Source organism: Ahaetulla prasina, chromosome 1, assembly GCF_028640845.1.
Source record: "Ahaetulla prasina isolate Xishuangbanna chromosome 1, ASM2864084v1, whole genome shotgun sequence".
Taxonomy (NCBI): domain Eukaryota; kingdom Metazoa; phylum Chordata; class Lepidosauria; order Squamata; family Colubridae; genus Ahaetulla; species Ahaetulla prasina.
The window spans coordinates 112,911,804-112,924,088 of record NC_080539.1 but is presented as its reverse complement, the minus strand read 5'-3'; the positions used below and the strand labels follow the sequence as shown (position 1 = coordinate 112,924,088).

The 12,285-nt window shown below is 36.0% G+C and overlaps 2 protein-coding genes across 9 annotated transcripts in view; both read right to left on the bottom strand.

Moving 5' to 3' along the window:
• MCM9 (minichromosome maintenance 9 homologous recombination repair factor) overlaps positions 1–4,667 on the bottom strand; it is a 46,571-nt gene extending 41,904 nt beyond the window's left edge. For 2 of the 5 annotated variants that reach the window (XR_009153850.1, XM_058173029.1), the window contains exons 1-2: positions 4,286–4,667; positions 1,964–2,281 (exon numbers count right to left, since the gene is read on the bottom strand). Coding sequence is in view for 4 of the 5 variants with exons in the window: in XM_058173029.1 (XP_058029012.1) it covers positions 1,964–2,276 (313 nt within the window). In the remaining variant the exon portion in view is untranslated. Of the gene's footprint in view, positions 1–1,963; positions 2,282–2,587; positions 2,754–4,285 lie in introns of all 5 variants that reach the window. The other 3 variants (XM_058173013.1, XM_058173004.1, XM_058173023.1) reach the window with 3 other exon arrangements.
• Positions 4,668–8,000: 3,333 nt separating this feature from the next.
• FAM184A (family with sequence similarity 184 member A) overlaps positions 8,001–12,285 on the bottom strand; it is a 66,129-nt gene continuing 61,844 nt past the window's right edge. For 2 of the 4 annotated variants that reach the window (XM_058172973.1, XM_058172954.1), the window contains 2 exons: positions 11,137–11,336; positions 8,001–9,645 (listed from right to left, as the gene is read on the bottom strand). In XM_058172973.1, coding sequence (XP_058028956.1) covers positions 9,564–9,645; positions 11,137–11,336 — 282 coding nt within the window. In that variant the 3' untranslated portion in view covers positions 8,001–9,563. The remainder of the gene's footprint in view (positions 9,646–11,136; positions 11,337–12,285) is intronic. The other 2 variants (XM_058172981.1, XM_058172964.1) reach the window with 1 other exon arrangement.

Here is a 12,285-nt window from a genome sequence, read left to right as displayed (position 1 = left end):
AAACGTGTCCCTAACACGAGGAATGACACCAGACCCACACTCACGAGGTCCACACAGGATGTCACCACCACACATCCACCCAGAAAGCACCCAAACCCACACTGATCAGGAAGCACGACCAAGGACCAGAAGCCAGACCGCAGCTGCAACATTAGCCACTTCAAACCCTCCAATCCATACATGCAGCAGACTGACACCCACTACGAAGATGTAGCACGACCACGAACACGAAGCCAAACAGCAGCAGTGCAGCTCACCAGCTCAAATCCCCTGCAGCACAGATTAGACTGAGCACAACCAAGCCCCCACCAACACAGGACACACCCCAGCCAATCAGAGCACAGAAAACCCCATCCAATCAGAGCACAGCCAAGCTCCCACCCAATCAGTTCAAACCCCACTAGCAGTTAAAAGGAAGAAACAGCTGCGATCACACATTGCTCCCAGAAGCACGAAGCTGAAGCCTGAAGATGACGAATGAGACTTCGTCGAAACGTCGCCAAGACACTTCAATTTTACGGGAGAAAACCCGAACAACCAAAGACCTATACTTCCAATTTTACACGGAGAAAACCCGAACAACCAAGACCTATATATATATATATATATATATATATATATATATATATATATATATATATATATATATATATATATATATATATATATATATATATATATTTATTTATTTATATTTGGATGCTAAGGCATCCATTTAAAAAGAGGCTGGCTATACATAGCATGCTGAATTAAAACCAAATGAACAAAATAATGGATTTGTATAATGGGTACGGTCAATGTCTAATCAGATCTTGAAGAACTTCACTGATCGTTTTCTATGTAACCCTTATTTAAAGGTATAATATTTGTTGAAAATTATAGAAACACTACCTAACAATATTTTAGTTTTTCTACCCAAAATTTCATCAGCAAAAATTAAAGACACTCAGTATCAGAAAGGAACTTGCTATCATATGAAAACAATAGGCACAATATGTAATTTTTAGTGGGTTAATTCATCTGAAATTACTTCATAAAACAGAATTTTTCAAACAAATCACTGCTCCTTCTTAAGACTACCTTATATTTCTATATTTCTATTATATTTCTCTTTATAAAATTAACAAGGAAGTTTTGTTTTCCCATATTTTCACTGTAACACCCCTTTCCCTCTATTAACTGGCTTAAACTATGTGACCTATTTTAAAGCACAGGTTTAATCATGTCAAGACTGAAAGAGAGATACAATGTTTCAAAGAACTACCAGTCTTTCTTGTCAGAAAAAAGCATCGAACAAGCATTTGGGATCTAGAAATAAAATACAAGCAGAGTGAATTTATCAACTATCTATCTATCTATCTATCTATCTATCTATCTATCTATCTATCTATCTATCTATCTATCATCTAATTTGTTTAACAAATTATAAGAGATATGAAGATGGATTAGGAAAGTGTTGACTGTTGTGAAGGGAAGAAATTAAATCACTGAACTGAAACTGGAAAAAGAGCATGCCATCAATGGTACTGTAGATATAAAGAAAGATATAGATATATAAATAAAAAGCATTGGAACTGATGAGATATACTGAAAATTACTACTGAAAGAAGGAAAGGAAGACAGTGTGTGTGTGTGCATCAGCATAGAATTTCCATAAACCATTCCTAACCTCTTGAGAAAGGACCAGGATCCCTATTCTCAATAGTCTGGTCAGCAATTGTGCTCCTGGATTTGAATTCTGTAAGTCAGCCTTTTCTGGCTTAAAATTGTTCCATTTATTACAGCTACCAATACTAGTTGGAAATTATGGAAGTTATTGTTCAAGTTTGGCAGGTGCAATAAGGCTATCTTAATTAAAAGCACAGCCTTGCTATAAAAAGTACATTTACACTTGCTACATAATCCACAGAAACTTGTTACAAACCAAACAAGGTTTGTATGTATCACAAGAAATGCAATTTACCTGATACTCTGGCATGAAGGTTCTGTTTAATGATGAATTCCTGAGCTTTGGAAGCTGACTGACATACTGCCGCAGCTGCTCTACGCAATGCATTATCAAAAATAGGAAGCACTTCATTAGGGAAGGCATTAAAATATTCACCAATTTCCATGTTGGTTTCAAAAAGTGTCAATGCATCAACAATAACGGGGTAATGGGCGTCATCATCCTTTTCTCTTAAAATCTGCAAGATGTCATTTTTGTGATACGCCAGAATATATGATTCAAATACTTGTCCAATCAGATTTATTTGCTCTGTAGTTAAAACCATCATGAATCCTATAATTAAAAGAGATACAAGACAATATTAAGTTAACTTAATTACGGTAAATTCTGTTTCTAGTGCATCGCATAAAACTAATTTGCTTCATAATTATGTTTCAGCTCTTCCCCTGAATCCTTGCTCTCTATTTTCCTTCCTTTCTTGGATAAAACCTTGCCAGCACATTTCAATGATAATATTTATGTCCATACCCTGCATGTATATATGTATTTAATCAAATTATATGGCTAACAAATTTGACTCAGAATAGCTAACAAATGCAAAAGCTGTACAAATAAAACAATAATCAAAGATAAACATACTATAGCAGCTGAAGAGTCAACTCATCTTGTGTTCAGTTGGCATATTAGTACTTTCATACAATGTTTATTCATGCACGGAAGGGCAAAACTTTAACAATCTTCTCAGGGTCACAGTAAAAAAAAGTGTTCTTTTCTTTGGAAAAGGGTTCTTCCAGATGAATAGCTCCTGATGGTAACCAAGAAAAGGCCTTATAGCTTATCCTTCTTGCTGAATTTATTTAGATAAGAGAAATAACAGAATTGGGGGAACTATGAATGAATTATTATTAATAGCTGGATCTCCTGCAAAATTCTGTGAAGCAATGCGATTCTATAAGAGAAATCTAGTCTGGAAGAGTTTCAATTTTTAAAAGTTTTTTTACATTTCTGGTTTTTAAAGCATTGAACAGTTTCTTAAGAAACAGTATAACAGAGCAGTAACTCAAGAGTAGGAAGAAAACCTTTCTTGTTAACAGAAAAAAATATCAAAAAATTGGAAACGTTTCTAATTTGCAGACAAATATATGTGCAACAGTGAACAGAAAAATTTCCTCTTACTCCTCAAGAATTAGGCAAATACGGGATAGCTCCAGCTGTTGCTTTTGGCATGATTTCAATCGGATCTTCATGAAAGAATCCCTGAGCATTCTTGTGAGCATTAAGTTGCTATAGAGCCATATTAATTATTGTATCAAGCCTTCCACAATCATCTGGCCACCAGAGGCAGAAAAACAGATTGTTAGATTAACTGCAATTTCAGACTCAGTTTTTGTTTATCTCTGCTCCCCCTGTTTTCATTTTCATTTCAATTATTGGATTATCAACTTGCAACATTTATTTTTATTTTTTTATTAAATGTACTCATTTTAGTGCTTTATAATTACCGATCTAACCAGCTACTTATATTATGCCAGGCATATTTAAAACCAAATAATGAGAAAACAGGTATTTTCCAGGAAATCCAAAAAGGAGATCTCCCAAACTGGTAAAAAAATAATAATTCTGAGAGTAGTCCTGAATGCAGTGTAGTATGGAACAACTAAATAAATAAGAATTTGCGCTCCTACATTTCGAAAAGGCAGGGCAGCATCATGTCTCAAAAAGATTTTTGCTCCCCCCCCCCGTTTTTTAAGAGTTCAATCTTCACGTGAGTGTGGTTTGTTTCTATAGGTGTACGTCTGTAGGGGGTGGGTGGGTGTCCTATGGCTCCATTTGGCGCAGGGGTCTCCAACCGTGGCAACTTTAAGCCTGGTGGACTTCAACTCCACCAGGCTTAAAGTTGCCACGGTTGGAGACCCCTGATTTGGCGCAAGTGAAGCGTCGTTCCGCTCAATTTAGCCTTCTGAGCTCAAATACACTTCTCCACCCAATCCACACACCCCCCTTCCATCCTTCCAAGGTTGGTATAATGAAGACCCAGATTGTTGGGGGCAATATGCCGATTCTGCAAACCGCTGAGAAGGCTGTCAAGCACCGCGAAGCAGTCTATATATCTAAGTGCTATTGCAGAGAACCAGAAGTGATGGGGGCAGGGCTGAAGGAGGGACGGGCAAGCTCCGAGCGGCTAAATTAAGACGAAGGCGAAGTTTGGCCCTCAAGTTTCATGCCGGGGGGCGTTAACCCGGGTCTGCGAAGGAGAAATAGGGGGCCGCGCTGCAAAAGTGGAGCAACGCGAACTCCCCGGGGCGCGACGCTTCCCTCTCATGCCACGCCACTTACCATCCGCATGGCGAAGCTTAGAGCTGGCGGGAAAACCTTTTACCGGTCTGGCTGCAAAAAGGAGCGGCAGGAACCAGCCGGGAGGAGGAGAGAGGAGGAGGAGGCGGGCCAGGCGAAGATTGGCTCCTCTCCTCCGGCTCCGCCGCTGGATGACAGGCGGGGAAAGGGCGGGCGACTTTCCTTTTCGGATTGCTGGGGCGCCGCTGCTGCCCCTGGGCGCGAGGGTTGCGGGGGGCGACGATTGGTGGCGGCCAGGCCTCGCTGAGTAAATGAAGCCCTTTGAAGAAAAAGCGCCAGGCTTGCCGGCTCCGTTCTCAGTAGTTCACTTCTTTGAGTGGGTTGTAATAAACTGCTACTCCGCGAATAGGCGTGAGGTGGAGCAGGTGGGCTGCGGTATATGAACTTTAAAATTGGAGGGTGGGAATTGAAGCCGTCCTCCGGTTAGGCAACGGGAAGCCACCGGAATTTTGCCGGGTGGGGGAGCAGAGTGCTGTTTCTCTTGCAGACCGGAAAGGAAAAAAAAGCAGAAATTAATTATCGGTGACTGTTCCCCCCCTCCCCCCGCTATCTGTTCCTTATCTATATTATTTTTTGTTCAGTAAAATTTGCTGTAGGGGTTAAAGTATCAGGCTAGAACCCGGGAAAGACCGCGAGTTCTCGTCCTGCCTCGAGCCCGTCGTTTTCAGAGCATTAGGAAAAAGCAGGAAGGGCAAAGCCGCTTAAATCTTGCCAAGAAAACCGTGGGGGCTTGTTCAGGCAGTTGCCAAGAATCGCTGTCTAGACGAGGGTCTCCAACCTTGGCAACTTTAAGCCTGGGGGACTTCAACTCCCAGAATTCCCCAGCCAGCTTTGCTATTCTGGGAGTTGAAGTCCGCCAGGCTTAAAGTTGCCAAGGTTGGAGACCCCTGGTCTAGAAGGCACAAACACACACCAAAAGTACTACAGTGCGAAGAGAGCTTTGTCGATTAAGGCACGGGGGCGGGGGAGTGAAACGAAGCGGGGTGGGGAATTCTCCGGAAGGTTAAGACTTGAATCCTGTTTTGGAAGTACGAGCAATGATCCTCATGTCCCAGCATTATACTTTTTCGTACCAACTGTCTTTAGGGTTCCTACTGAGTTGGTATCAGTTAATAAAGACACATGCGGCCCTAGAATTAGAAGAGCTGAATATTTTTCTATTGTGTCTCCGATTTTACACTGCTGTTTTTTCCTTGATTTAGTTTATAAGAGTTACAGGATTATGCGTACTTAAAAGAACTGCATTTTTGGGGGGGAGGGGGAAGAGGCAGTACAGTGGAAAAAAATACTGCAGGGATACAACCAACATTTCTTCCTGGGAATCAGTAGCCAGCATTTCTTCATGGGAAATTATGTCAGTCTGAGTTATGGAAGGGATTGGATGACTGTATGAACAAACAAAAAGCCTTGCAAACACTTTTGGACCTTTTCTGTACTGTTAAGTGGTGGTAGTGCTGGAAACTTCAGGATAAGTAACAGTAACAGAGTTGGAAGGTAGCTTGGAGATCATCTAGTCCAACCCACTGCTCATGCAGGAGACCTGTACTAGGGATTCAAACTGCCGACCTTTCTGATCGACAGGCTCAGTGTCTTAGCCACTGAGCCACCTAATCAGTCTGTTGTCCTATAATTGTCCTTGTAAAAACTTCCAGACCTTTCCCACTTCTAACAGGTTTTTCCATTACAGTTGTATATCATTTAAAAGCCAACAATTACAAATTGAAAATGAAATCTTTTGGTCCCACTGGAAAATGTCAAGTAGGGTGATTGTACAGTAAGAAATTCTAGAGGAAATATTGGAGTACGTCCAAGATACAGGAATAGTTTGAGCATTCTAGCTTTGACAGTCAAAATGGCTGGATTTTCAATGCAAACTTTAAAACTAGCTTTTTTCTTTTAGATGTGATAGCTTTAAGGTTCAGAAGGATTGTTTGTAGAACAATCTTTGCCAAATGTAAATGAAGTAGGGTGCTTGAATAATAAAACAGAGCAATACCATTCCTCCAATAAGATGTTACAAGGAAAGGAGCAGATAAACTACAGTAAACTATCTGATAAATTATCAGTTTATGATTGTGTGAGATTTCTTGTCATGTCTTAAAAAGTTTGCAAAGTAAAAAGATAATACAGGTAAAATAGATTTCTCAATCTACCAACGTTTATATTTGTAGAAATGAAACTAAGGGTACAGTAATAAAACCTATGCTGCTTTCTTATAATAAATAATTTGTATGCTTTTAAATATAGAGATTGTTTTAGAAAGTGACACAATGCCACATAATGTATGTTGTCTTGAAAGTGCTGTATGTAGCTTCAAAATATATGACAGTTAATACTTAAAAGCTGTGCATTAAATTAAGCTGCTGTTATAAAAGTAAACTAGAATAACTCAGAAGTGCTTCCAGGAATTAAAAAAGTTCTGTAGACTAATACTTCATTTTGCAGCATCACCCATTATTTTAAATTTTAAAAATTATAAAAAGCAGCATAGAACCTGTTGGCACAGCAAGAACACTAGCATTCCAAGTTGCCATATTGGAGATCACAGTATTAGCAGATTGCTATTTACAGAACAATTATTACATGTATAGGTTGAACGTTATAAGTTAATGTGAATAAATTGTATCGTTCAAGGTTAATCGGAAACTATGAATTTTTATAGTAAATTGTTGAAAAAAATGACTAGACTGCAAGGAGAGTACTTCACCTATTTGCCATTTCATATTGAAATGACTAGGCTTTTTAACGCTCACTTTCAGCTTCCTACAAAATAGGATTTGTGAAATCTTGAAAAAGGTGCCTTGCAAAGTGTGTTGGCATGGTGATACACTCATCCTTGAGGTATTAAAGTAACTGTACCTTGGGAAAGCATGTAAATATGCTTTGAAGGCTGTCTCCCATTGCCTGAGCCATATACAGTAACTTTGGTGCTATCACAGTTTAAGAGATCTCTGTACACATCCTGGAAACAGCTTTTGCAGTAGCTATGCAAACTTTCTGAAGGATGTGGAGAAGAGCCTTGTTTAATATATTGTGGAGAAGAGCCTTGCTTGTAGCAATTTGCTTTGCAAAGCTCTTTTGAATGTTTTCCATAGTTTTGATATATAAATGAAAGCAAGTTTCTATGCATTAACAGATTGGATAATACTTTTTGAAGGTAAGTTTATTAATTTGAGGACTGTATTTAAAATTGGTATCGAGAAATGACTTGTGTTTTTTGATAAAGGAGTTTCTGTCCTGTAGTAAGTTGCCACGTCAGAGTAAAATATGCAAATGTACATGTCTTGTTCCATATTCTCAGTATAGAAGACAAGAAGTTGATTTCATTGATATCAATATTAGAAAACGTAAAAAAAAATTTGTAAACAAGAACACTAAAATACTATTATAGTTTTGAAGTTTAACATGTGACTTATATCCCCCCTTTCCTTAGGAGCCTAAATTGATATATATAGTATCCTTCTTCTATTTTCCTCCCACAAAACCATATGAGGTAAGCTGGGCTCAGAAAAGGCAACTGGCTAAAAGTCACCAAATGAGTTTCCATAGTTGTGGATCTATTTCAGTTTGGGATTGACTAACAGTAGTTCTAATTCAACATGTTTACCACAGGATTCTGGCACTGTCCACCCAATCTTTGGGTATTAAGGTAAACAAAGCATTCAATTTTAAAGAAGAAAAACATAACACAATAGTATTTTGGATCATCATTGCAAAATTATCCAGTATATTTTATTATAGGTAACAGCCAAGAAATCCAACTTTAACTTAATATGGCTTTCTTCTAATGTAAAGGCTGTATATACCTTTACACAGACCATAGAATATCTGCCAAATACTGCTTTAGATTAGCAGGAAAGCATTAGAACACTGCTTCCAGTGAAGCATTCAAGATGAGTTTACAGGAGATACAATTTGAAAAGTTTGATTAGGACATTTTATATGAAAACATACAAATTTTTTGTACATATGCTACATATAAAATTCACTATATTATTGGTGGTACCATTGGTTGATTATGCTGTTGCATAATGGGAAGACGCAGTCAGGCTTTAGCAGAAATAATGGAGAGCTATATTTTTGTATCTAAGAATAAAAACTGTTTTTAAAATAACCACACAATCTCCCTACGCCCCCCTTATGCATACAAAGATCAGATCTTAAAAGTACATTCATAAAACAAACAAAAATTTCTCCCTGAGATTACCAGTGTTACTTTTATTGTGGTAATCTTGGAAATAACAGCAATAGTATCAACAAAATATATAAAAACCAGATTTGCCATTATATTACATCTTTTCTCTCAGAAAACCTGCACAATTATAAGACAGGTGTAATAGAGTGGAAAATCAGGCTCATTCTCCAGGTGAAAAAGATTACATGATCATGGCTTAATTTTGTAATGGAAGAGAAAAATGTTAACATTTATGCTGGAACTCTAATGAAAGATTTGCATGCTTTATTATGCATAATTATTTTGTTTAGCACTATTTTTTCATCAATGCCTGAGTTTTACCTAAAGGATAATATCCTCAAAATGCAGCTTTCCATAAATTTCACTTTATTAATAACAGTATTACCTAATGTAGTAACCCCGAATGTTAAATGTTTAAAGAGCATTGTTTCTGCATGTATTTATAAAATATTTATGACAAAAGTTGATGAATTTCAACATTAAAATATCCGGCATTTTTCTTACTATAATCTTATCACCACCTAGCTTTATATATTATTATAATTTAGCAATCGTCCCCACTTTTAGAATAAATCACAATTTTTAAAGTCAGTTCTCTAAGTTAATTAAAAATATATGGATTTAAACATATTTTGCCAGTCTGATTTTTAAATTGTTAACAATTTATTTTAATATATAATAACCATGCAATTAATTGCATTTGAGAGAGAAATGGGATGCGAAAATCTTCTCTGAAACTGAAGAAAATACATATTTATAGGAAAAGTGGAGGAAAGATTGCATTTCATCTATGAAATTTTATTATGCAGTAATTACAAAGTTTAAATACTTTTCAATTTTAAATAAAAATAAGTGTCATTAAGCACATTTATATAACTATGTCAAGTGATTCCAACAAGTATCACATAAAATAGAGTGCATTTTCAAATCAGAGAGACAAATACGTTCTCATTCACAGTGTTTGACATATTACAAGGAAGCTTGTTTCACATAAGGGTTTATTTTAAGGTCATGCTATTATGAACAGTACAGTCCACACCATGCTGTGCCATTCAAAATAATCTCTCAGAATGTGAAGTAACGAGCAAACCATTCCTGACGTTGTGGATCTGGTGAAGCCATTGGGGAAGCTTCAGTCTGAGGAGGGCTAGATTCATAAAAAGAAAAGACAGATTTAACCCACAACCAAGAGTCAAAGTGCAAATTGCCTGGAAAAAGCATACAAAAACAGCACAGAATCAACTTTTATAATTTCAAAGTCACGTTAGTCTGTGAGGTAGTTTAATTCCCCATTTTCAACCTTCGGTCATCCACTCCATTGGAGAGCATCAGCAGCATAGACAAGTCACTAAGCCACACAACAGGATAGAAAAATAGTGTTTTTGGGGGAAAAATTGGAGTTGCTGCTTTTGTAAAAAAAAAAAAAAAGCAAGAGCAAGGGAAAGTTTGTTTTTAAAGAGCATCCTCTTTTAGCATCCTTTTCTTCTGGTCAAGTTAGTTGTCAAATATGATGCAAACATCATATTCTTTAGGACATGCTGAATTATCTGGCACTGAACAATTACATACTTTAAATATTACACAGAGTAAATTATTGAAATTGCATGCATATGGAATCAGATACAATAAAACAAGGGATTCAGTACAAAGCAAGCTCATTTTTTACTGTCAATTATCAAGTAAAACCGTATGATATAATCACTATATATACTTTATTGCTTTAGTATAATTAAATTTTATAGCTAAAACATTAAAATAATCCCTACCGTTTATAGGACAAATCAGGGAACACAATAATTTGTAAGGTAACTCCGTCATCACAATTCATGAATTCATGCACATGCTTGTTAATGGCGTCTGAGCATACATGCATTTTACATGCAAAGGGAAAATAAGGAAGATTACATTTTATGGGATTCCTATTTCAAGTTAATAAAATGTTATAGTGCAAACTTCCTATTCTATTTTCTGCCCCAGCTTTGTATATTGCATTAAAGCAAAATTAAATCAGAATAAAGAAACATTTACTTTTCCAGGATATCAAGCATTATAAAATGATATTTCAGTTAGATAATAAAACATATTCCAATTGTAACACAAAATGGAGCTTGATATTTTAATGCTGAAGCATAGCATTAAATGGTATGTAATACATGCACATACTATATTCACATATACTCAAAGCTTGTTTTCGAAAAATATTTTTTCTGTGATGAGGAAAATTGATACAAATCTAATATGGTAAATATTTTGTTAGACGCACTGTTACAAAATACCATTTTGATTTGGGGGATTGTAACATATTCTTGAAGGGCAGGTAGAAATAACAAACATTTAACACAATTGTTCATAAAGGTAAATAACTGAAAGCATACAACACATTGGTAATAATATAACACTTTGAAATTTTAAGGGAAATAAGACTTATTGGGGGAATCACATTTCAACAAGCTTTACAATAAAAAGGGATACTATAAAGAGGTTTAAAATAGAGTGCGAAAATTATGATTCTAAAATAATATCCATACTCCAGTATTCTTAAACCAGGTGGGGGGGAGGTCAACTAAAAAGAAATCAATTTTTGTTTTCCAAGTTAGGAAAAAAAAAGAAAATCAAAAACTGGTGAGGCTCTGCTCACCTCAAAACCATCTTGGGCTCTTTGGGTGGTATTGGTTGTGGAAGTGGTCTGCTGCTGTTGAACTCAATATCGTGGATGGATGAATTAGGAATAGGGTCCAGGCGGTTAGCATGTCCATTGCCCACTCCACTAGATTCCAAAGCACTTAGATTGGGGACACTCACAAACCTGTTTGCTGATCTATCATTCTTCTTCTTTTGCTGCATTAAAAATAACACATGTAGGGAAGGGAGTATACAAATCAGGAAATTACTGAGATGTTTTAAATTATTCTTTATTAATGGTTTGGGGATTGCTGCAATTCGATGCTTGACTTTTCAATAATTTTAGTAGATTTAGCTTATTTAGCTTCAATTTCCAAAAAATAGTTGAAACTACTTTTCTGTTAAAGCTAACACTGTGTTGTTATAATTTTGAATCTCCCAACCAAAAGATTGAAAAGTTTTAAGTGTATCAGAAAAACTGATTTTACTTTCTATTATATTTGCAGTAATTTCCTTATATAAACATGGTTCCTGATTGCCATAAAATGAATTAAATCCTGCTTCAAAATATTTTCATAGGAAGTGACACATTTTTAAAAAACAAATAAATAACTAGGATTATAAGCAAAGTTTGGCCCAGTACATTTCATTTCTCAGGGAAAAAAGAACTTGCAACAAAAATATTTAATCTTCATTTATTTTATTTTTCTGGCTTTAACTGATGAGAGAATATAGCAGATGTTGCCATATTGGTATCAAATTCTTATATTCTGCCAGCTGAGTAAAAATAATTGAATAAAATGCTTCCAATAGCCACAACAGAATTAAATTTCCACAACAGAATTAAATTTTCACAGAAAAACTTAATGAACTTAATCCAATCAAAAGATTTGTAATTTTTGAAGAACTATCTTATAGAAAGATAGTTCTTCAAAAATTACAAATCTTTTGATTGGATAAATTTAATTTCCACAACAGAATTAAATTTTCACAGAAAAATCTCCCCATTTTCAATATCATTCAAGTATATCTGTTCTTCGTTACTTTGCTGAAGGTACTGATTCAGAATCAGAATAATCTGAAACATAATTATGGTCTTACCAGGTACAACTAATTCATTTTTTATATTCTTAAACATATTCTTGATCAAATAGATGGGAAAACC